The sequence below is a fragment of the Rhinolophus sinicus genome, chromosome 18, assembly GCF_057876585.1.
Source record: "Rhinolophus sinicus isolate RSI-liver-muscle chromosome 18, RSI-T2T, whole genome shotgun sequence".
NCBI lineage: Eukaryota > Metazoa > Chordata > Mammalia > Chiroptera > Rhinolophidae > Rhinolophus > Rhinolophus sinicus.
In genome coordinates this window covers 37,234,901-37,261,197 of record NC_142518.1, presented here as the reverse complement: position 1 = coordinate 37,261,197, position 26,297 = coordinate 37,234,901, and the positions used below count along the sequence as shown (strand labels likewise).

Below are 26,297 nucleotides of genomic sequence, written 5' to 3'. Positions count from 1 at the left end.
AAATTCATGACTGGTATGGGCAGAAACCAGGCAAATAGTTAGAAGTTTGGCTGGTTGGTTGAATCACGAGCTGGAGGTCATGTATAGCTTGTTAAGGGAAGAATGGCGACAGCTGGACTGTCTTATGGCTTGGCCCTTCCTACAGTCTACCACGCCAACCTTATATCCATTCAGAAACAACAGCAAAAGGTCACAGAGGTTTTTTGCAGTAGAACCTGCCAGCTATGATTTAGCCGTCTCAGTGAGATTTACCTGAGCAAACTCCTGTGGGAAACCACAGATGAGGCACTGACTAGCACCTGGGCTCTAACTGCCCCCTATTGGATCTATAATGCTGGTGAAGATGACCTACTGGGAAATGAGACACTGACCCAAAGAATTCTAGATAAATTTTTGAAGTCAGCCCACTGCCCTGAGAAATTTCCCTAGCCTTTACCTTAAAACTAAGCAAAAACTTAAGATATGCTATTATAGATGGAGTTCAGGACACGCTACCCCAAAATATGGCACCTTGTCACATTGAATATTTTAAGCTAAAGGAGTTTGAGAAATCAGTAGAAGCAGGAAGGTCACTCTGATCTTCCTCCTGCCCTTCTCCCCTTCTAAGACCCTCATGTGAGAGGTGCCGTCCCTATTACCAGAGGAAAGGTGCTTCCTTACCTCCAAAGAAAAGGGGACTCGGGGAAGAATCCTAAATCCTTGTGAAGTGTCCCGCAGTGTACTACACTTACCTTACACTCTCTGACCCATTATATTCTTCCACGACTGTCCACTCTTCATCAAACCTAGCATAAAACTACTCAGGTCTGTTTCTTCAGGTCTTCATTTCCTTATGAAGGCTCCTTTGTCACACAAAACTTAAGGTTAAATTTGTATGCTTTTCTCCTGTTAACCTTTTTGTCAGCTTATTTTTGGACCCAGCCAGGGATTCTAAGAAGGTCCAGGAAAACTTTTTCCTCCCCTATACTACCATGAAAATGGGCAGCAAATGCCCCAGATTAAAGCAAACATCCTAAAGAGAAAAAGTTGCTATGTGCTGTAAAGCCTGCGTTGTTTAGCCAACGGGCACGACTGGGGAGCAATGTGGCTGTGGCTGCAGAATTGGGGCACACTTAAAGGTGAAATAGATGGCATCAGTCATGAGGATGCTCCCACCTGATACAGAGCTCTGGGCATACTGAAAACACGCGACGTTCATCAGCCTGAGCAGCTGGCTGCATTGTTCAAAACCAAGAATCAACGTAGACTTGTTTGCTGGCATGGAGCCACCCTCGCACGCCATGTCTCACACCTCCCTCCCCTCCTACCCTGAAATCAGCTGCTTTGAAGAAATGATTAGGGGTGGGACAGAGGGCTCCCTGATCCCAAGAGGGACTAAAAGGCCATACACACATCCTCTGAGTATGCTGGAGAACTTCAGGGAAGGGAGCAACTCAGACTTTTAAGGCTCTGTTGGATACAGGCACTCAAGGGACCATCCTATCTGATATCAAGATGGTGAGGGAACACCCAAATTCAACTAGTGGGGTTTCGGCATAGATTAGTGAGGAAAGGAAGCTAAAGTGACGTTGTGGGTGAGTGGGGGGCAGCCTTTTGGGCCAATTCAATGTCCAGTCATTGCAGCTTCCACAGCTGAACGTGTCACTGGTATGGTGTTTTACATCCTTGTTGTATGAATGCTCATAAACTCCGAAAGTGGTTCTCCTCTTCTTGGACTGACATATGTAGAGACATGACAGTGGGACATGCAAATCACCCCCAACCCATCTCCCTGTCCTCTCCCAGGTGGTCCAACGGGAACAAAATAGAATCCCTGGAGGACAAAGGGAAGTCACAGCCTTGATTAAGACTAAAAGGCAGCAGGCATATTACCATGTTTCCCCGAAAATAAGACCTACCCAGACCATCAGCTCCAATGCATCTTTTGGAGCAAAAATTAATATAAGACCCAGTCTTACATTACATTACATTACATTACATTACATTATATAAAACCCAGTCTTACATTATATTGTATTATATATATATATATTTGTTATTTATATTATATTTGTTATTTATATTATATTATTATATTGAAGACCCGGTCTTTTATTATAACAAAATAAGACCAGGTCTTATATTAATTTTTGCTCCAAAAGACGCGTTAGAGTTGAATGTCCAGCTGGGTCTTATTTTCGGGGAAACACGGTAAGATATGTAACATGTCAATAGAACAGCCCCATATGGCCAGTGAAATAGACTAGCAGGACTGCAGGCTCCCTGGGGATTGCTGCCAATGAAATTCAGCTGTCACTCCCATGGCCCTGGCTGTTCCAGACATCGTAACTGTATTTGAATACAATGCATAGACCAATGGCACTTAGGATGCTGGGTTGCACACTGCCTGGATTTTCTTTTCTAATCCAGTGGAGTTGGAAGACGCTTCCATGGGTCTCTTTTGCTCCTACACATGTTGCTGGGTATGACCAAAAAACAAGGCCTTGAATACCCTTTCCCTGGCATTTCTCAGGTTTGTGCTGGCAGCAAGCAACTTTGAGGCTGGCTTCCAGGCTGTCATTAAGCAGCAGGTTCCCCAGGCTAAGTGTTTATTTCCCATAATGCAACTAACAGCAAGAGCAGGCAGCTGTCAAGGACAATCTGAGCCTCCCCTGTGGGAACTAGGGCTTAGGGAAACCACAGCCAATAAGGTTTAAAGGGGGGGTGGTGGGAATTTTCCCTGTAGCCAAAGGAGAAAAGACCTCCTTCCATCATCCCTTTTCTTAGAGCATTTCCTTGAGAAAACTGGTACAGTAGTACCTCGGTTTTCGAACATCTCTGTTGACGAACATTTTGGTTTATGAATGCCGTAAACCAGAAGTAAATGCTTCGGTTTTCAAACACGACTCAGAAGTCGAATATGTCACACAGCTTCCCCTGAGTGCAAGATCCTGAGGCCTAGCTGTTGGCTGTTTTCAAATGTTTCAGAGCTCATGGATTACGTTCGAAAAGTGAGGTACCACAGTATTTGTAAATCGGTCCTCTGCCCTTTTGATATATATATAAATCTTTTGAAAAGCTAAATAAACCTTTTGTCAGCATTACAACCCAGAATGTTTTTCCTAAGGGCCTGGGAGCCATCTCTCTGAAATACAAACAAACATCAAGGAAGACATAGCCCCTATCTACCTGTCACCCTGGGAGCTTAGTCTAGGCCCCTGGCTCTAAGCTGTAACCATCTGGTTGTCATAGAGACAAGGAGAAGTTTGATTTTGCCTGTGGACAAAGGCAATGAAGTAGTACAGATGGCCACTCCAATTACCAGGTGAACTTGGGATGAACTATGAAAGAATGCAGAGAAAACGGTGCTGTCAATCCTCCCACATGAGGACAAGTTATCCTTTATCTTGAGAATGTGTATGTGATGGACGGTATCTGCTCAGCTACATGGAAGGGTGAGATTTCTTTCCATCTTTGCAGTCTCGTTAGCTAATTGCTTGTGATGTACACTACAGTCTGGTTTAATGCTTATTCAATAATAAAATGGTTTTCTTTCTAGTCTACATTTATGGAGAGGACTTCCTGGGTTGCCAGGAGAATTTATGTTTAATTTTTTTCCCTAACACGCAACCAAGCTAACTACCTACTGCTTTTTCTGTAATCAAGTCATCACTGACTTAGGAGTCTCATGACTTCTGCCAACATACTTGGAACTGTGGCAAGCTCACTTGTTAGCATAAAAGCAGGCTAAAATCTCAGACCCTTCATAGTTCTTGACACCGAGGACAGACCCCAATCTGCATTCACGTGGCAAGACCTTTGATACACGTTCACAGTGCTCTCGCAAGGGTGAGTGGGTCAGGCTTAAGGGTAACAGCCCCTCCCCTCTGCTTTCCAAACTTTTCACTGTATAGATGAAGTCCTGCTCGTCAGCCGGTCAGAACCTTCAGTCTCAATGGTTCTGCCTGCTGTATTATCACGACTTTGCCATCAGAGGTGGCTGGTGAGTAGGGGCCTGCTCACCAAGTAAAGTGCCTGGGATATCTGAATGGACTCACAACATCCTATCCTTTTTGCAGTCAAGAAAAAACTTCTACCTCTTTGAAGCCCACACCAAAAAGGGAGCCCAGCACCCTACTGACCCCTCTGGGTATAAGGGACAGTGTGTGCGTCACCCGGACATTCTACTCGATCCTTTATGTTGGCTAAACTGCAATCCAATGTCCTTTGAGTGAAGCCCAAACCAACAGACAGTATAGGATGCTCTCTGGCAAGCTGTGGCACATTCTTGGCTCCCCGCCTTCAGGGTCCCCAAAGCCTCAATGACCCTGTTGAGCTACCAGTCTTTGTAACTGATTATTTTGCCTATTGGGGTCCTAGCAGAGAGACGCAGTCTCCACTCAGAAAAGCCCCTTGGGGTTTTGGCCTTGTCATCTTCCTTACACAGCTATCAGCTATATCCTTATAAAAAGCAGCAATAGCTGGCTACTGGTCCCCTGTCAAAACGGAACACCCGACCCATAACAGCCTTGCACCTCGCTAGCCTAAGGTACCATTTTGGGGCAGGTCAATTCAGATTCAATGACTAACAAGGTGGGAAGGGCCCAATAAGCCTCACTTGTCAAAAGGAAAGAGTATATTCAAGACCACAGCTGGCCTGGTCCCAGCAGCATCTTGGCTTTACGTGAAAATGGGACTGCTATCTCTTGGGGAGAAAAATTATTTAGCAAGGCTGCTGGGCTAAATGGAGCCCTTGATTCACAGAGGCTCCCTCAATTCCTGGACCTGAGCCACTAATGGTTTGGCTAAGCTGGAATCTAATGGTTTCCACTGGGCTGTGTGACTGTTCCACCTCAGCAGAACTGAGAATGGATGTATCCAATTCACTCAGCAGACAGAACTCAAGACCATTCTCCTAACTCTGGCCAATATTCCCTTTGATATTTATTTATTCTTGAGCGATTGCTAATGTCCAGCTGTTCAGTCACCCACTTGGAAGGCTGTAGACTGAGAGGTTGGACAGCCCTCTTTGGTATCACGGACTGTGGAAACAAACTGTAGCTACTAATTGAACGGTCTGGGTCTCCCATGTAGATGGCCATGTCCAATCTCTGTTGATGCTGACAGTGAGGGTCCAATCTCTGATGATACTGACTGGAATCAAGCTGCTGAGGGAGCCTTCACGGCCCAGATTACTGCCATTGCTACCTGGATGCATCATCACATTGGATGTGGCAATGCATCCATCATCACAGACTGAGCACACGTGACAAGACTACCTTTTTGATCCAGAAGCTACCAGTGCATGTCAAACTTGCAACTCCTTCCAAAAGGTGACCGGTTTTGATGAGGAAGGGCACATCACATGAAGTGTGGCCAGCCGGCTCCTGGCCAACTGAATGCATCACACCTCAATCCCCCCTCGGAGCTTTCTCTGTTGTTACACCATGGCTGACATTTTTTTCATATTAAAGTGTTGCTGTTTCAGTCTGCTCAGCTCACTCCAACCATACAATTGTGACTCTTAAAATTCATCTGTGTCAGGTTTTCAGCTTTCTGGACTATTTGAAGCCTGAAAATGGTACACCTTTTATCGCAAAAGCCATGTAACAATAGGCTGTTACTCATGGTATTCGATGGACTTCGACACACCCTACCATCCACCGGCACCTGGTATTGTTGAGCATTGGAATGGTCTCCTCCAAAACGGACTTGAAAGGATTTCACACTCTACCTCCCTCACCTCCTTGGGCTCCATACACTCTAGTAAGGCAGTTTAGTCAATGAATATGACTGTCCCCAGGAAAGAATCATCGTTTCTCAGCCACTGCCTGGGTAATGATCAGAACAAAAGGTGTTAGGGGTTATATGGACATATTTTGACAATTTGGGATCCTGTCTTGAACATTCTGGGGTTGAATCTTCTTCCTTTCATGTAATAGCAACCCCAGCCTAGCCTGGTTGCTAACCCTCTGCATGGCAGCCCAGCCAAAAGGGAGGAAGCCAAACAGATTTAACTTTAATTCTGGTTCAATCACCTGGATTCTCTGCGTGGATTGATACTGTCCGAGATCATAAGGACAATTACCACTTGGTTCGTTCAGTACACTGCTTACTGTGTCTCCCAACAATGACTCACATGGGCCAAAAGTGCAGAACATAACAGATCTCTATAAATCTATAAAAATGTCCTTCACCCTCTTACACCTGACTCATTGAGATGAAGAGTCTGGGAACTAGTAGGAGATGATTGGGGGTGAGGAGTGAATTTATAACTACCAGAATGAACCGCAATGATCTTGTGTCAGTAAAGGGTGAGCAACACCACAGAAACTGTAAAGGAAATACCTCAGATCCCAGGAGGTACAGGAAAGGGAGAGTCATTAACGATCTTTGTCTTTCAGAACCACTCCTGGAGCCTTTCTCACAAAGGAAAATGCCCTGGTACATCTCCCCCAAACTGCTGCAAGGGCCTTAAATTTACCTGTCAGGTCTGCCAATACCAGCCTGCAGCCTCAATGTGATCACCATTCCCCTTAAGCTTGCTGAGAAGTCTATCAGAAACAGCAGGGAGGGCCCCAAGTCCTGTGTCTCACCCACAAAACACCTGTCAACACCTCCAAATGTCTTAGATAAGATTTGCTCTCTCCTCTTTCTCATGACCCCCATAAGACTTCCAGGGTTTCCCTGTGACAAGGGCAAACACAGACCTTTCTCCTCTTGTTGAAGCTGCTGAAAGGCCAGACACAGACCCTCTAACTCCCCACTGTCTCACGAAGGATTAACTGAGATTAGATGTTTGTCCCCCTGAAACTAGCTAGATGCAGAGATAAACATTTCCTTTTCAGCTGACTGAGACGTCCCCCGAATGAAGAAGCACTCCCAACTATAAATCTCCCCCCACCAAGAACTTGTCTATTCCTCCCTGTGAAAGTAAAAGGCAAAAGCACCCTGCTGAGACACTCCAATCTTCACATTTGGGGTGCTCTCCCGATTGCAAATAGCCTGAATAAAAGCAATTTTCTTTCTTGCTGGGTTTTGTCTTTAACTGTTAGAGACTAGCAGCAGGCAGACAGGCCACGTTGGAGGCACTCTCAACTACGTCCCCTGAATGTTGGGGTTCCTACTCAGAGGGCCCCACCAATTGTAAACAATACTTTTTTTCTGAGTGTGGGGTACGATGGGATTGTACTTCTTGTGCAGAAGAAAAGCATTAACTTGCCTCCCACCCTAAAACATTGTGATCTGTACCTTAGGGGTGGTAATAAGTTAACTGCATGTGGGGACAGAGCCAGGAGTGCAGTTTCCAGGCTCTCGGCCTCATGTGGAAAGGTGCTCACTCAGGTAGTAAATGGCCATCAACTGTGAATGGATGGCCATCAGCTATGTATTCGGCCGTCAGCTGTAACCAGTAAGCCATTGGCCACTAGTATAACTGCTGCTAGCAGAAAATGGGGGCTAGCAAGAAGATGGTGGCTGAGCTAGCAAGAGGCGGATTGCAGCTAGCAAATGGGGAGTCGGTCGGTTCGCAGAAAAGCGGACAACAGGTCGCTAGTCGTGTGAATCCAGCTGCAAGCGAGACTATACTGGTATGACTCCCCTACCTATGGCTCCGTGGGTGTTCCTTTTTGGCCTCACCCTATCCTGTGTTCCTATGTGGGGAACGGGAGCAGAGACCCCGCATGATACCCTGCACGACATTGCAAGTATTTAAGGTGGTGACCAGTGGTTCAGGTAACCCTTAAATGACTCTGAGGACCTCTGCAAAAGGAGGCTATGTACTTGGTTGCTGGAAGGAGCTTCCTAGAAGGGTAAATGACTTGGCATTTACGGGCACCCTGAGGGCAGTTATTCCTATGATAGGAAGCATCCAATTAGAAAAAGTAGTACAACATTTGTCCCTGATTTTACCTGAGGTTATCAACATACTAACTACCTTGGTCCTGGAAGGCATTCTGGGTCAGGCTCAGCTTACTGTCCAAGGTTGTTATGGATGATAAAATTGCCCTCTTATGCCAAAGCTGAATCTGTGCAATTTCTAATATATCCTGCTATACCTGGATTAGTGTCGCACGCCAAGTGCAATATAGAAATTGAAGGAGAAATGCACCTGTCTTTGTAAGGTAAACGCTGATGGCTTATGGGATTTGTTTAACTGATTGAGTCTGGAGCCCTAGAGGTCATGGTTGAGCAAAATACTGCAGATTGATTTCATTTTGCTGCCTGGAGGCCTGTTGATAATAATCTTAATTAAGTGTTGCATGAGACAAATTGAACAGATTTGGCCCTCATCTCTGTCAGTCAGATTAATCAGAGTAGCTGACAGAGTTATGTACTCCTGGGAAATTTTGCAAAAGGCAAGACGATGCAGAAATGACGGGTGGATATTGTTGGGAGACGATTCTCCACAGGTCTCTTATGTTTCCACACATCTTTTAAGCACGGGCACTGACTGCCGTTTGTTCCAGGCTATCTTTTCAAGGATGTCTGCATAGCAAACAGCCTTAGAATGTATTGTGCCTCCCTCCAGTGCAAAGGACAAGTTTTCTTAGTGCCCGTGATAAAAGCCAGGTAATCTAAGCAACACACTGTGTGTGCAGGCATCACCTGGCCCTCTTCACGTCACCCTGTAGGAACTGGGATTCAGGGAACTGGAACAAATGCTAAGACTCTAGCTACTACCACCATGAGTACTAAAGCCCTTTTTCTTTTTTCCCCCCTTCCTCCACCTCCCCCCACACACTCTGGTTCAAGCCGTTGTTTCTCCGTCTAGTTGTGTAGGACACAGCTCCCTGGCCCATGCTGGTATTATGAGCCTTGCGCTCCCCCCGGCTGATGCAGTCTGTCACCAGTCGTTGGTCAGCCACTCACAGCAGCTCATGGCAGCTCTCGCCGGCTGCCGGCCGCTCACACTGGCTGCTGGCCACTCACGCCAACCTCTGGCCGCTCACATCAGCCCACAGCAGCCCACAGAAGCCCAGTTCCAGGGAGAGCCGTTGTTCACAATCTTAACTGTAAAGGGTGCAGCTCACTGGCCCATGTGGGAATTGAACCAGCGACCTCGGCATTAGGAGCACGGCGCTCCAACCACCTGAGCCACTGGGTCAGCCCTAAAGCCCTTTTTCTAGCCCAGAAGTCTATGTTCTGCCAGCATCCAGGACGCTGGCAGGTTAACTTGTTAGCTTGCAAGTAAGATAAAATCTCAGACCCTTCCCAGTTCTTGACATACAAGCAAACTGCAATGTGTGGACCACATTTGAATTCTGATTTGAAGTAACCAGCTTTGAAAAGATACTTGCTTGAGCTATCTTTAAAAAATTTGTAATGTGTTAGCAGACCTCAATAAAAGTGAACAAACAATAGAGAAATAAAGGTCTTTAACAGTTCCTGCCAAAATAGCAGGGGACAGGGAGATGATTACGAGCAGTAAACAAAGAGAAGTGGAAATGAACAAAGACTTTAAAATATAATAGAGAAAAAATTACAGAAATATGGAAGAGAGGAAATTCAATATACATATAATTTGTGTTCCTAAAAAACTGACCCAAACATACTGAAGTACAGGCCTGTATTAAAATTACACTGATGGTAACCACTTTGAGCACCTCTTGTAATTGCAGACGTCAAACGTGACTTGTAGTCATCTTTTGTTATTGGTATATATTGAGTATTACAATTTTAATACAGTTTTTTCCTTTCTTAAAATGTGTATACATTTTTTGGCACCCTCTGTATATACCTATGTCTCCTTCTCCTAAACAAGAATGAAAGAATAAGATTCTTTGCTTTTCCTTTCAGTCACTCTCCCTCAACTACATCTTGCATGAGTACAATTATAATTATAGCTCCAATTAGTAATGTTATACACTAATATATATTTGCAAATTTTTTCATTTAAAGAATAGAAACAAAAACTGATGTCAAAAATATATTTGAAGAAAATATTAACACACTAATGGAAAATGCAAAGATTACTTGAAAAATGCAGGCATACCCTCTTCTTTAGTAGGAATCTGAATTATCATAAAGAGACAAATGACTCCACCTCAAAACAGAAATTTAATGCAAGCTCATTGACAACAGCAAGAGGATTATTTTTAAATTTGGTAAGTTGCTTGTAAGTTGTGTACAGAAAATAAGGATCGAATATATGGTGATGGAAGGAGAACTGACTCTGGGTGATGAACACACAATGGGATTTATAGATGATGTAATACAGAATTGTACACCTGAAATCTATGTAATTTTACTAACAATTGTCACCCCAATAAATTTAATAATAAATAAATAAAAAAACAGCAAACTTCTGAAAAAGAAGGGTAACCAGAGACTTAGCCTTACCATCTATTAGAATAAGTTATAAATACGGAGGAATTAGAATCAAAAATTATGACAATTAGATCAATGGAACAGAATTAGGTCTATAAATACACCCAGAATTATATATTGGAATGCACATATATGCTAATGTACTATTGCATGTTAGTGGGGAAAATAGAGGTTATTCAATAAGTGGTGTTAGGACAGATGTGTAGGCATGTTGAAGAAAATGAAGATCCCTAACTAAGGCTTTACAACAACCACCAAAAATCCAGACAGTCGCAGAGCTAAAAGTAAAAACCCAAAACAGGAAAGTACTAAAAAGAAAATACAAGTTTTTTTTCAAATATAGCTGAGCAATGGGGAAAGCCTTTCTAGTTATGACACAAATCTTGGAGGACATAAAAGACTGACAAACACAATCATGTGAAATGCATGGAGAAAAGCCACATTTTTCATTTAAAAGATAAATGAGAAGTGGCAGGAAAATATGAGACTAATATAAAAGATAAAGAGCTATGGCCCTTAGTATATAAATAGCAACAACCTAATAGAAAAATGGGCAAAGGAAATTTAAAAACAACTCAGGAAAAATAATACAAGTGGCTCTTTAAACACAATCACATATATTCAACCTCAGCCATAAGAGAAATGCAAATTAAATCTGTATGAAGATACCGTATTTTAACCTATCAGATAGGCCAAAAAGAAAAACAAATATGACAAGACACTGCCTCAGGTACGGTAAAAACAGTCACTCATACAATTCATACAACCGACAAGGAAGTCCATTTTGCTGTACTTATCAAAAATGAAAATGCATATATTGTTTGTCCTGAGAATTCCATTTGCAGAAATTTCTCTTTGAACATACTCCTTGTGCTAACTAAAATATGAATAAAGATTTTCATTGCAGCATTGTTTGTAATAGCAAAAGATTAGAAATATCTTAAATGTCTACTAATAAGACTGGTTATGTTTTGACATATCCAAATACTAGAATAAGATTCATTCTTTTAAAAGAATGAGGTAACTCATTACACCTACTAACACTGAGTGATCACCAAGATTTAATGCAAAATCAGAAAAGCAAGCGTTGGAAGTTTAAAAATGGCTATAGGACTGTGAGTGTGGGTGTGTATGTGTTTATAGCCACCCTGTGAAAGGGTATATGGGAGACTGGAGTCAAAATTGGAGGGTACATATATTTTTCCTTTTCAAAACATTTTTATTATGGAATTTAGTATTCATGCAAAAATACATGAAACATAAATATTTGGCTTAACTATTTAGGGCAAATACCCACCTAATTCCCACCCCCGTTTGGAAACAGAATGTCACCAGCTCCCTCCCCAGCAGCTTTCCTCATGCCTCTTTCCTTGGTCCCCTCAATCAAGGAAACCACCATCCTGCCTCTGATGGAAACCATACACTCCTGTACAATACAGTTTTGTTCTGCCTGTCTTAAAACATTATGTAAATTGAAACAATACAAATTTCTTTTGTCTGGCTTCTTTCACTCAATATTATGTTCAACTTATTCATCTATTCTACTATTGATGGACCTTTAAGTTGCGTCTAGTTTCTGACTGTCATAAGTAATCCTATAGTGAGCATTTGTGCATGTGTCCTGGTACATCAGCCAAGGACTTCTGTTGGTATTTTCCTAAGAGAATTGTTTCCTCATATGGTCTACATATGCTTTGATGAGGACTCAAAATGTTTTCCAAAGAGAGTGTGCCAATTTACATTCCCAACAGCAACATATGAACTGCTGATATGAGCTAATGTATCAGCAGCTATGGTATGTGCTGATACGAGCCTAGGAGCTGCTGACATGGCTCCTCATCCTCCCTACCATTTGTCATTGTCAGTCTTCTGAATTTTAGTCATTCTGGTGGGAGTGTAGTAGTGTTACATTGTGTTTACATTCTGCATTTTCCTGCTAATTATTGAGATTGGGCACCGTCTCAGGTGTTTGTTAGCCATTTGGAAATCTTCTTTTGTTACACGTCTCTGGCTACTGTGTAGTCTGTTTTACTTACTGTTTTGTTGTTCTTGATATATTCTGTCTGTATGTCCTCTGCTGTCTATCTCTTTTCCCACTCTGTGGCTTGTAATTTTCTTCTTAATGGAAGTGATTATCATAAAAGGATAGTAACTATCTTTGGGAGTATGGAGATTCTGAAATGCTGACTATGGACACATTCTAGACCTACACAGTGAAAAGTCACTGAGCTGTAAATGTCTGTCTGTATGTTATATTTCACAATAAAAAACATTTTTAAAAAGATAGGCTTAACCTATGATCCATTAACTCCATCCCTATGTATATACTTAAGAGAAGGGTATACACATGCACATGAGAAGAAATGAACAAAAATGTTCATGGCAGCATTGTTTATAATTCATATTACATTTCACCAAAAGAGTTAAAATTAACAAAAACTGATGAAAATTTAGCAAGCCACCTTTTGTGAACTAAAAATGAGAAAAGAAGAGGGCGGCCGGATGGCTCAGTTGGTTAGAGCGCGAGCTCTGAACAACAGGGTTGTCAGGATGATTCCCACATGGGCCAGTGAGCTGCACCCTCCTCAACTAGATTGAAGACAAGCTGCTGCTGAGCTGCCGGAGGGGCGGCCGGATGGCTCATTTGGTTAGAGCACGAGCTCTCAACAACAAGGTTTCCTGTTCAATTCCCACATGGGATGGTCGGCTGTGCCTCCTGCAACTAAGATTGAAAACGGCGACTGGACTTGGAGCTGAGCTGCACCCTCCACAACTAGATTGAAGGACAACTACTTGGAGCTGATGGTCCCTGGAGAAAACACACTGTCCCCCAATATTTCCCAATAAAATTTATTTTAAAAAAAGAGAGAGAGAAAATAAGAGTGTGTTCTCAGCTGCTTTTATTTGCATGAAGAAACCCTAATTATGCATAGAAAACTAACTAACCTGGTTATATGTATTAGGAACAGGTAAGCAGATAAAAGAAAGATGGGTAAGAGAATTTTGGTTATGTAGCTTTTCATATTTTTAAATTTTATATATTTTATTTTTGAACCATGTGTCTATATTATTATTCAAAAATTAAATTAAAAACTATTACTAATATCCTTAAAGTGATAAGATGCTGTATCTATCAAACAAAAATAGCATGCTATTAAAAGGGAATGTTCTGCAAACAAAAAGAGCTATTTAAAATAAAAATATATAACAGCATTAATGAGAGACACAAAAGAAGATTTGGAAGATAAAGTTTTCAAAAAAAAAAAAACTACTAGAAAGGAGAGAAAAGGAGAAAGAAATAGAACTCAATAGAACAAATAATTTTTTTAAAAGGAGGCTCAACAACTAAATAAGAAGAATTTTTTTGAAAAGCAGAGAAAATATATGTGTGAGTAGAAAAGGACTAGCCTGACATCAAGCTTTTTAAATTCTGCACAAAAATGATTTCCAGCCTAGAATCCTATATCTAGCCAAAAAGATAAATTTAGTGTCAGGAACAAATAAATACAATTCCATGACATTTATTACTTTTTATTTCTATAAATATATTTCTACAATTATATATATTAAATAAATATATTTTTGCATGACATTTTCTGACATGTAAGTTTTCATAAAATCCACCTGTTACACATCTATTCTCAAGAATAGACTAGAGGATGTGTGACCACAAATGTGGAGGTAAACCAAGAAAGAGGAAAACATAGAATCCAGAAAACAGGAAGGAAGACATAGGATCCCCAGGAAAGGGTATCTGACACAAGACAGGTGAAAAGGATTTCCTGGGGGATGGCGAAGGGAAGACACCGAGACAGTAGCTGTGTGTGAAGCTCAGAGGGCAACCAGACCAGACTTCAGCAAGTCAAGAAGCTCCAGGAGAGACTTCTTCAGAGAAAAGACATTGATGCTGAGAGTTCTGACCAGCCCCGCCTATTACTAGCTGTGTGAACTTGGGCCAAATAGTTTTGCTCTATGTCCCAGTTTCCCCCTCTATAAAATGGGAATAACAATGGCACCTACTTCTTGAGGTTGTTATGAAGATAAATTAGTATATGATGTGTGCATATAACAGTACTGGGCATATAGTAAACATTATATAAATATTTATAATCATTGTCACTCTGATTTTTACCGAATATGTTTGAATATACAGAAAGGAGATTTAAACAACTGGGAAGAATTTGGAGTTGAATTATTGATATGTATATAGTAAAGCAAAGAAATGACTAAACTAGAAAATTGTTAATTCCAGGGAAAAGAAAAAGTTGTGCAGGAATGGTAATCACGGCATTGATAGCACATGACTCAACTATAAACAGTCACAGTAATAAACACTGACAGTGGATCTGATCAAAACAATGATATTTATAGGCAAATGTGTATGTAAGTGGGGGTATATGGAAAAGCTAAATCTTTGCCTTCTATGATGGAAAGGCAATAGATAAAGTCCAAAAGCAAAAATTACAAACAATAAAATCTGCTAAAAAGATGAAGAGTGCTTCCCTTTAGAAAGCTGGAATCTGGGAGAGACAAAGCACAGAAGAGCCTTTTTTTTTTAAAGACTTGGAGAACTATTTGACACCTTTTACCACTTATAAATAAAACTAAAAACTAATTTTAAATTACAAAGTAGCAAAAAATTCATGAAAATGATAACGTGTTATTAGCCTTAATGTTTCAAAAACTTTAAAAATCCATAAGCTAAGATAAATCAGCAATGAACAAGAGAAGGAAAGTCACACAAGGCAAATGAATGACCAATAAAAATCCCCTGACTATGCTGCCTGGTAAATAAAAAAAAATTTAAAAAGTCACACAAATTAATATAATGAGATGCTATCTTTCATTCTGGATGAATTCCTGCCCTCTTCCTGCTCCTCACCTCACAGGAGTTGTCACGTCTTCCTCCTGCAGCCAGGGCCAGAGACCACCGGGGAGAGCTCTGGTTGGCTGGCATGTTCCCGCTGGGCCTGAGCTCTCGGGCTCTCTTGCTCACAACTCTGCTCTTCCCAGGAGCCTAAGGCCAGGTGAGGTCCATAGACTCAACCAGAGCAGCTGGGGTGGGAAGGAAAGTCCTGCACCCTTCACTATGGAGTGTGGTCCCAGGGCTCCACAGAGACTCCAAGAAACCTGGAAAGACAGTGTCCACAAGGTCAGTCATTCAGCATTGACCCAACAAACACTTCTTGGGGGCACCAAAGTACAGTTCACAGCACTGGATACTGTGGGGTAGACAAAGTCCAGTCAATACCTATTCTAGTTATTCATCAAAATGGAATATGAGTGAGACCATAGATTTAGACTAAAATTAATATGAAAGCTTAAACTCTAGCTCTGTCAACTCTTAGCTATGAGAATATGAAAATGTTTCTTCAGGTTTTTTTTTTTCCCAAAATGCATCAAAACTATTTATCTCAAGGGATTATGAAAATTAAATGAGATGATGTTTGTAAGGCATTTAGAACCAGATTGGCCCAGGTAAACTTTTAATTCATATTAGCAAGTATTGTTATTACAAGGAACCATGTAATGTGCAGAAGCAGGTACCTCATTTAATTTGTACAACAATCCTGTCATCTATGGGTTGCTGTAATTATTATTTCATTTTATGCATACAGAAACAGAGATTTAGTGATGTTATGTCAAACCTAGTCTACCTGACTTCAACGTTCATAATCTCAACACTGTACCACATGGGTACCTTTTATGTGGTAGGCTCAAAACAAATGTGGTTCTGTTTCATACATGTTGAAAATGTGACTGTGATTTGGAATTTAAAAAGTTAAGTTTCTTGAAACAGAAGAGACATATAATTAAGAAAATACTAAAAGCCTGGAACTAGAATTTTTTTAGTTACCTCAAAAACATCAAGGGGTAAAATTGTTTCTCCTGTTGAGGGAAGTAGGGAGAATTGTCCAAGTAGAGGTACAATTTTATTCTGATTGACTAATAGAGGTACTACAGATTTAGTCATTCTTTTGGGGAAAGGGAAAATATCTGTGTAATATGAAGAGGAACTTATTTAAGACAACAAAATAAGCATTGGGATGAAAAGAAATCAAGAAATAAAATAAATAAGGAGTAAAATAAAAAGCATGAACAAGTTAAATTTTAAACATAGAGATGATGTACCAAAAAAAAAAGGGAGAATATGTTTTCTTTTCTTTTCTTATGCCCATGGAACTTTTACAAAATTCCATCACATAACTTGTCCACAAAGAAAATCAGGTAGATGTTTTAATGTCGGTAATTAACAGGCTACATTCTCTGATCATAGCACGAGATAATCAACATCATTAGTCATTAAGGAAATGCAAATCAAAATCAAAATTTTCCATTCATTAAGACAGCTAAAATAAGAAAAATTATAATAACAAGTGTTGGTAAGATGTGAATAAATTGGAGCTCTCATGCATTGCTGGTAGAATTATAAAATGATGCAGCCACTCTGAAAAATAGTTTGGCAGTTCCTCAAAATGTTACCTATAGAGTCACCATATGATCCAGCAATTCCATGTCTTGGTTATTTACCCAAGAAAAATGAAAACACATGTCTACTCCAAAACTTGTACACAAATATTCACAGAAGTATTATTCACAGTAGCCATAAAGTAAAAACCACCTAAATATCCAGCAACTGATGGATAAACAAAATTTGGTATATCCATACAACAGAATATTATTTGGCAATAAAAAAGAAGAGCTGATATAAGTTACAAGTTACAACATTAATGAACCTTGAAATCATTATCTTACGTGAAAGATGCCAGTCACAGAAGACCACATATTTTATGATTCCATTTATGTGAGATGTCCAGAACAGACAAATACATAGAGACAGAAAATTTAGTAGTTTCCTGGGGCTGAGGGTGTGGAGGTGGCATGAATGGTGAAGGTCTGCTAACGTGTACAAGGTTTCTTTCTGGAGTATTGAAAATGTTCTAAAATTAGACTGTGGTGATGATTGCACAATTCTGTGAATGTACTAAAAATAACTGAATTGTATACTTTAAATGGATAAATGTTATGGTCTTGGAATATATCTAAACAAATCTGTTTTATATACTTAAGAAAGTCTGTTTTTAAAAGAAAGAAAACACTTTCCTAAATAATCTAGGAGCAAAGTAGGACATCAATACAGAACACAATTTTCACCAGAAGTCATGGAACACACTAAAGTTATATATAGAGTAAAATTTACAACTTTAAATAGCTTTATTTTTAATTAAAAATAACTGAAAGAGCTATGTATGCAACCTAAAACATTAGGAGTAGAAAAAACAAAATTAAGTAACCCCCCAAAAGAAAGTAGTTAATAAAAATAAAATCTTAAATAAATCAAATAAATACAACAGAGAGTTTAAAGAAAACAAAGAGCTGGATCTTTGAGTTGACCAATTTTTTGTTATAGATAACCCAAATCAGGGAGTGTGATACCTCCAGCATTATTCTCTTTTCTTAGGATTGCTTTGGCTGTTTGGGGTCTTTTGTGGTTCCATATAAATCTGATGATTTTTTGTTCTATTTCTTTAAAAAATGCCATTGGGATTTTGATGGGAATTGCATTAAATCTGTATATTGCTTTGAGTAATATGGCCATTTTAACTACGTTGATTCTTCCAATCCATGAACACGGAATGTCTTTCCATTTCTTTGTGTCTTCAATTTCTTTTAAAAATGTCTTACTGTTTTCAGTGTATAGGTTTTTCACATACTTGGTGGTAGATGAGGGTAAAAGGGAACAAATATATGGTGATGGAAGGAGAAATGACTCTGGGTGGTGAACATGCAATGTAATATACAGATGATTTATTACAGAATTGTACACCTGAAACTTATGTGACTTTACTAACAATTGTCACCCCCAATAAACTTTAATTTAAAAAAAAGAAATTTGTGGGGCATAGATAAAGCAGTGATAAAAGGGAAATTTCTATTATTAAATGATTATATTAGACAAGAATTAGTCTTAAGTCAATAATCTAAGCTCGCACCTCAAGAAACTAGAAAAAGAAGAGTAAAGTAAACCCACAACAAGCAGAAGGGAGGAAGTAATAAACATAAGAGCAGAAATCAACGAAATTGAAAACAGAAAAACAATAGAGAAAATCAATGAACCCAAAAGTTGGTTCTTTGAAAACACTGATAAAATTGGTAATTCTGTAGCAAGACAAAGATAAAAAGAGAAGACACAAATTACCAATATCAGAAATGAAACAGGAGATATAACTAGAGAACTTGCAGTCATTAAAAGGAAAAATAAGGGAATACCACACACAACTTTATGCACATAAATTCAACAATGTGGATGAAATTGTCCAATTCCTCACAAAACACAAACCCCCACAACTCACCCACTATTAAATAGATACTCTGAAAAGTCATTAACTAGATTATCTAAATAGTCATATAACTGCTATGGAAATTGAAGACATAATCAAAAACTTCCAAAAAGAAATTTCCGGGCCCAGATGGTTTCACTGGAGAATTCTACCAAACAGTTAAAGAAAAATTAGCAAAATTCTACACAATCTCTCCCAGAAAATAGAAGAGAACACTTCCCAACTCATTCTATGATGCCAGTATTACCCTAATACTACAACCAGGCAAAGACAGAACAAAAAGGTAAAACTGTAGACCAACATCTCTCATGAACCTAGACATAAAATCCTCAAAAAAAGTATTAACTAATCAATTCCTGCAATATATAAAAAGAATTATATACCACAACCAAGTGAGGTTTACTTCAGGAATATAAGGCTGGTTCAAAATTCAAAAATCACTTAGTGCATTCCCCCATAATAACAAGCTAAAGAAGAAAAATCACAAGATGATATAAATGTATACAGTATTGACAAAATTAAACACCCATTCATGATTAAAAGACACACAGATCAATGGAACAAAATAGAGAACCCAGATATAGCCCCACAAAGTATAGCCAATTTTTAAAAAAAATTTTTTTCAGTTACAGTTGACATTCAATATTATTTTATATTAGTTTCAGGTGTACAGCGCAGTGGTTAGGCATTTATATAATCCATGCAGTGTTTCCCCCCAATTAGTCTAGTACCCACATGGCACTATATATAGTTGTTGTAATGGCCAATTTATTTTTGACAAAGGTGCAAAACAAATCAACAGGAAAAGGATAGTCTTTTCAACAAATGGTGCCTGAGTAATTGGACATTTAAATAAATGAACCTCAATCTAAGTCTCACACTTCATACAAAACTTAACTGAAATGGATCATGGACAGCAGGAATACAAAATGAACAAATAAGCATTACAGTAGAAAATTCATCTCTCCTCTCTGAGGAATAGAAGAAGCAGACAAAAAAAAAAAAAGAGTACAAATCTTGTACGACACAACTGACAACTAAATAGTTAAGTATTATTGTCGAGTTACATATGGAACATTTATAAAAATTCACATACTAGGCCATGAATCCCTTCATATTTCAAGGAATGAGCTTCATATAGACATTCTTCGGACCACAGAAAACTAAGGTTAGAAATCCATTAAAAAGATAAACTTTTGGAAACTCAAAACGCACGTCTAAATAAGTCATGGGCAAAAGAAAAATTATCAACTCTTAGAAAACACTCAGAACATAATGCACCAACCTTGCGGGTCTTAGTGTGAATTTCAAGACATTGATATGAGAAAAGAGAAAAGCCTGCAAAATAATGAGTGAATCATCCAATGACAGTTAATCGAGTCCATCACTTACCACACAGAATTCCCCAACTCTCACCCTTTCCAAGGCTGCATCACCTCGACCTGCCTCAAGCAGAACACTGAAATCCTTCCCAACAACTACTATTAAACCGCGGTTCAGAACCTCAGCCGCTTCCGGTCAACACCCCTAGCACCGCCCCTTTTCGGGGTTTGGGGTTTTGCATGAAGGGGGCGTGGTTTAGAACATGCGCAAAACCACATTTGAAGCCGCTGACTACCAAGAGTCAACATGGACTTGTACGGAGTCGGTTCTTTGTGGTATTCCGTGCCCCTCAGCAGTGTGGTGAGGCGGGGAACATGGCCGCACCCATCTCGTGCTTCCCTACGAGGTGCGCCATGTTGGAGGAGTGTCCTCCCCGTACTGAAGATGAGGAAGCCTCTAAAGTCACAGAGCCCAGCAGAGGAGCTGTCTCACAGGTGGCAGGGAGCAAGGCTGAGGACGTTTCTCTGAGCGGGCTTTCTGGAGGACGAGTCTTTCAATCTGTACTCTGTGAATCTGTGTAATAATGTTCACAGAAGCTGAGGGGCCCTCTGGAAAGACACAGAGGTGCCAGTGACTGTCATCTCCTGGCAGATACCACAGGATGAGAAAGGGGAGACATCAGCTTGGTTATAGGCCTCTCCTGGAACATACTACAAAGGAAGAAGGGGAAGAAATAAGCGATGTGCAAGCACGCCTAGGATATGGCACTGGAGAAAAAAGGGGAGAAATCAATGTTAGCTTCCCCACGGCTGTGCTTGTGGAGATTGGCCATGGGGTTTGAATGCTCTCATAGTCTACATTATTTCTCACAACAGCTATCAGAGCTAAAATAAAAGTATCAATAATAAATTTTTATTTTTTCTTAACCTAGTGCAATATGTCAATAAAAATGCTCTCAGTCCAAGCATATCCCCTCTGGGCCTCAGTTTAATAATCTGAAATGTGAGAGTGTCCTGCTGAAGGAGCAATGTGTCTCTGTGAGTCCCCAAATGATGTAGGGGACTTTGGATTGAGTGAGTGAGTGTCGGGATTTTGTCTCTTGAGACCGAAGAATGGAAACATGGACCCAGGAGAGGCAAAGAGTTTTTTAAAAGAGGAGAGTTTATTGAAAGCAAAGGGTCAGAGCTCCCAAGAGGGAGGGGGTCCCAAATGGGGGTGCCTCTTGACTGAGGCAAAAGCTCTTACTTTTATACCCTCCCTTGCCTGCTTGGGGAAGGGGAGCTGTTTGAAGAAGGGAACTGTTTGAACAAGGAACTGGCACCTTCTAATGAAATTCCTCTACCAGGTTTGTTCTGCTTGCCCATCCTGAAGGAATTAGCAAAGTAACCCACTCTTATCTATCAGATCTGCTCCATTTGTCAGGCCAAAAGAAATTTTATGATCAACCTCAAGACCTTGTTACATTATGTCCTGGAGCGAAGGAGTGATTTCAAAACCTGGAGTTTTAGGATATGGCTGTCTTTTTTTCATTCCACCAGGGACCTCCCTGTCTACCTAGGGACATGCTAGCTCTCCTGTAGCAATAGGCTTACCTGTCACATCAGGATCACCCGCAATTTTACCCCCTGTGATGAGAATAGCTTTGGATCCGCTGGGAACTTCAGACCCAACAGTGATGACGCCCATTTTGGAGGAGGGAGTCGGTCCTTCCTCCCTTCAGAACAAGGGGTACTCTCTCCTGTAGTGCCCTTCTGTCTGTGTAGGGGGCACAGCTGTTTTGGAGGATTAGGAATCCAGTGATCTGGGCTTGTATATCCAGAGTAGGCTCTTTTATCTTGGCGCTTTCTCTCTGGGGCTTTTGGGGTGCCCTGAGGTGGCTTCAGCCCTGGGTGGTCTCTAACTGTGGCCAGAAGTCTGGCCTGTCTCTGGTCTCATCCTGTGGTCTCTCTGTTCCTCTATTCCTTGTTTTTCTGTCTTGGCTGTTAAAGACATTTAAATAAATTCCTGGCCTTCTCTAGGATCTGAGCCTGTTAATCAGGGATGTCACAGTGGGCCGGAACCGTTAGAATTCCCTGCCAGTTAGGGGGAAATATTAGGCTAAGCCTACTTATATTGGCCCATAGCTGATACTGAGGAAAGCACATCAACTCTAGCAGTTCTACAATACAAAAGGTGACTTAACTATTAGCCAAATTCAGTTTTTAGATTTAGTTCTTGAGTAATCAAGGACCTGATTGAGAAAATATAAAACATAGAAAATTATTTTGGTGACATATGTAATCTTTGTTTTTTTAGGTAGAAAAGTTTTTCGTAATCTCAGTAGCAGAACAATAGTCTAACAAACTTTATCTTAGTAGAGAGGGAAAACTTAACTTTTATTTTGTATCAGCTTACTTTTGAGATTTAAATTTACTTAGTTAATTGTATTTAGCTTAACCATATATAAAACTCTCAAAACTTCTCACAAACCTTCTACAACTTTCCCAGTCCCTCTTAGCTTGTCTCTCTTCACTCATTCAGAAATAACCATCTTTAGGGCAAACTTTTTTCAGTACCTTCAAAAATGTATTTCCATACCTTATATCTTCCTTGAAAACACACACCATTTTTTCCATGTTGAATCCATAACCTTCGGAACCTTAATTTTTACTGACAACCAAAAGCAAGCAATTAGCACTTCCACTGGTAAACCCAGGAATATATTTGGCAACCTTTGAAAGCATAGAGTTTTGTAATAAAATATAAGATATATTTATTAACAGATCTTAATTTCTTTCTTAACATTCCGGTGACAAGAAGCTAGAAATAGATGTACTTAGACCTACCTAATAATTGACACCTCAGCATTTTGTTACTTTGAAATACCTGGATATTTAATCTAAACTATTTTCTTGATAAATTCTATAACAGAGATAACATGACTTTAGTACTCTAGGACTCCAATCTAAAGGCGATTTCCCTTATGATGAATCCCACTGTGAATGGTCCCTGCAGGACTTAGAATTAGAGCAGTGGAGTAAGCGGTCTGGCTTGAGAATTAGCTGTTTGGTTTTTTAAATTGCCACTTTTTCCCTTCAGTTACCTCAGCTTCAGCAATTCCTGTTTATAGGTGGATTAGGAGATGGGTGTTGTTGAAGGGAACTCCTCAGGAGAGGGGGATCCCCCTGGAGGTTCTTTTGGAGGAGTCGCTTTCGGAGGGGTCTCCTTAGGGAGAGTCTCCTTAAAAGGAGTCCCCTTAGGAGGAGTCCCCTTAAAAAGGGACTCATTAGGGGAAGGGAGGCAAGAGATCATAGCCAAAAGAGCTGGGCCAACTCTATATTTCTTATAGAGATCTGGGTTGTCCCTCAGGGCAAAAAAAGCCTGAACATATGGAACTTCTGACCATTTACCCTCCTATCTGTAAAACAGGTCTAGCCGCATGATAGTATTGTAATTACTTCTCTCAGAAGGCCAAGTCTCCCATCTTTTAACGTGTATTTAGGCCAAACTCTGAACAACAGAAAACCAGGCGCCGCTTCTTTAAAGTCTGAGGGTCAAATTTGTCCCAATGTTTAAGATGTCATTCAGGTGGTGTAGGTGCGTGAGGGCTGATTGCCCATCTGAAAGGGAGGAAGATGAGAAAGGTATCTCTTTGCAATTCATCTCCCACAACTTGACTCTAGGGCATCCCCTAGACGTGTGGGCCGTGGACACCGTGCAACCGGTTCCGAGGAGAGTGGGGAGAGATGGGGTGCCAGGATTAGTCTTGCTTACCTGGGCGGCCCAGCCTATGCCTCCAGGTGGGTGCCTACCCTGTCCCACCTGAATGTTTGGAGCTGGCCCACAGGCCGATAAAGTCTGTGGCTGATAATGAGATGCCTTAAGGTAGAGGGATGTATACCCCGACTCGGGGCATCACAAAAAATTGATGGCACTACTAATATAATAGTGGCCTTTTAAATAAAGCTGTTTAAAGAGGGAGTATATACTTAAAGCTCGTAGGGAAGACATAAGGCCTAGGCAAGAGGGAGTGGAAGAAGGTCCTGAAGCCCAATATGTGAGGGGGGGACAAAGGAGACATCTGAAGCCCCAAAAGGCTTTGGACAAGGCTGTTTCCTTAAGGTAAAGTGAATCTGGAATATGTTGGTCCTCCTTAAAAACTTTGCCTGGCGGTGGCTGAGGTGTCCTGGTGGGTGCTGCACAGGAGGAGCTGCGCTCTTGTGGTCCTTCCCCTTCTTGGTATTGCTGCAGCCCTGCTGAGCTGGGGGCGGAGCCAGGCAGCAGAGATGCTGTGTGCGGTCCCCAGAGTACAGTGAGATCGTGGAAGAACAGAGGGGATGATTTGAGAGGGAATGTTAAATGCTAGTAAATCTTATCCTGAGGGACAAAAGATGTCCTATAGAGGCAGAGGTTCATGTTTTTACCTTAAGATGTCTTGAGGTCGGCAGGGAGTGTTGAGGAGGTCTTGCAGGAAAGAGACCTCAGACCAGAGTCTCAAAGGATGAGGAGAGACAGTAACAGGATGAAAGAACAGCAAAGACAAAGGAGTCATCTTGCTGGCACGCTTACCGGCAGTCGGGCTAGAAAGGGACCAAAGGAACCTTTGGGGATTCACCGCAGAGTGGCTATGGCCAGAATTCCCTCAGTTGTCCGCAAAGGCCCACAGTCCTGGCCGTGCGCCAGTATTTAATCTTCTCATGGAAAGAGAAATGAGAAAGTGATAGGGAGGGGGAGGGAGCCTCCTCCTCACAAGTGAAGACAGTCGGACTGGGGACAACATTCCCCTGGCTCAATGCTGGAGGGGATTGATCTCAGGCCTTCTGCAAAGCCTTACTACCTCTGAGGCTTAAGAGTGGCAGCCACGCTATTCGCATTTAAGTGACCGATGGAGGCCCACTCTTTGTGTGACAGAAGAAAGAGACAAAAATTATGAAGGCTCATAGGGAGGGCAAGTAGAAAAGCACAGATAATGTTTACCTATCCTTCAATCCCAGACGAGCCCCCAAATGATGGAGGAATATTTTTCCTGTGAGTCCCCAAGTGATGTAGATGATGTTGGATCTGCCGGCAGTTTCTGGTTGTAGGCCGGGATTGTGTCTCATGAGACCGAAGAATGGAAACATGGACCCAGGAGAGGCAAAGAGTTTTTAAAAAAGAGGATAGTTTATTGAAAGCAAAGGGTCAGAGCTCCCAAGTGGGAGGGGGTCCTGAATGGGGGTGCCCCGTGACTGAGGCAAAAGCTCTTACTTTTATACCTTCCCTTGCCTTCTTGGTGAAGGGGAGCTGTTTGAAGAAGGGAACTGTTTGAAGAAGGAACTGGCACCTTCTAATGAAATTCCTCTACCAGGTTTGTTCTGCTTGTCCATCCTGAAGGAATTAGCAAAATAACCCACTCTAATCTATCAGATCTGCTCCATTTGTCAGGCCAAAAGGAATTTTATGATTAACCTCAAGGCCTTGTTATATTTTGTCCTGGAGTGAAGGAGTGATTTGAAAACCTGGAGTTTTAGGATATGGCTGTCTTTGTTTATTCCACCAGGGACCTCTCTGTCTACCTAGGGACATGCTAGCTAACCTGTCTCACTGCTCCAATCAGCCTAAGACCATCTGAGACTAATTTGTAGTTTGACAGATCCATCAGTCAATAAGGGAGACCACACACCAGAGGAACATGGGGTGGCTCAGTAAACAAAGGAAAAGATAGAGTTATATGATTCTGAGGAATGGTGAAGTTCAGATGAAATGTAAATAAAGCAGTGTTTTGATAAGCTCAAAAGCAAACCAGGCTATATGTATACTGCAAAGTGAACCCAGAGTCCTGCTTCCTTGGAAACAATAAAGTTAAGATAGATGTAGAATGTTGTATCTTGATACCCCTTATCTCTGCACCAGTGTTGAAAATCATGGCTGCTTCTTTGTGACTAAGTGACTTAGAATCTCCAGCAACAGTGGGATGCCTCATCAGTACATTTCAGACAGCAGTTTCTGGTAGTAGTCTGTGATTGTACAGAACAAAGTTTCTCAGTAACTAAGAGAGCCGTAGTCACTCATAGTAGGAGTTCTTTGTGGCATTACAGTTGCAGCATGTCCTTGGGAGAAATAATGTTTCCTGTTAATTTTGCATCTGAGTTTATATCTGTTCTCCCAGCCTGATGAATGGCAGGGCAGGTTTTTACAGTCCGAGCTAATTTTTGCTTTCTTAGAGTGTTGGTCTGTAATTATCCCAGATTCTCTTTCTAACCCTATAGCCCTGCTCTGGATGTTTGTCGAATAAACAAATGAAAGAAGAAATGGAATCAGTGAAAGCACACTTGGCATGCATACACTTCTAATAGAGTGCTTGGA

At 40.9% G+C, this 26,297-nt stretch overlaps 1 protein-coding gene across 1 annotated transcript in view; it reads right to left on the bottom strand.

Moving 5' to 3' along the window:
• The window catches only part of ZNF81 (zinc finger protein 81), a 55,629-nt gene extending 35,431 nt beyond the window's left edge, over positions 1-20,198 (bottom strand). The window contains exons 1-2 of the mRNA XM_074324014.2: positions 20,043-20,198; positions 15,191-15,438 (exon numbers count right to left, since the gene is read on the bottom strand). Coding sequence (XP_074180115.1) covers positions 15,191-15,265 — 75 coding nt within the window. The 5' untranslated portion in view covers positions 15,266-15,438; positions 20,043-20,198. The remainder of the gene's footprint in view (positions 1-15,190; positions 15,439-20,042) is intronic.
• Positions 20,199-26,297: the final 6,099 nt, after the last annotated feature.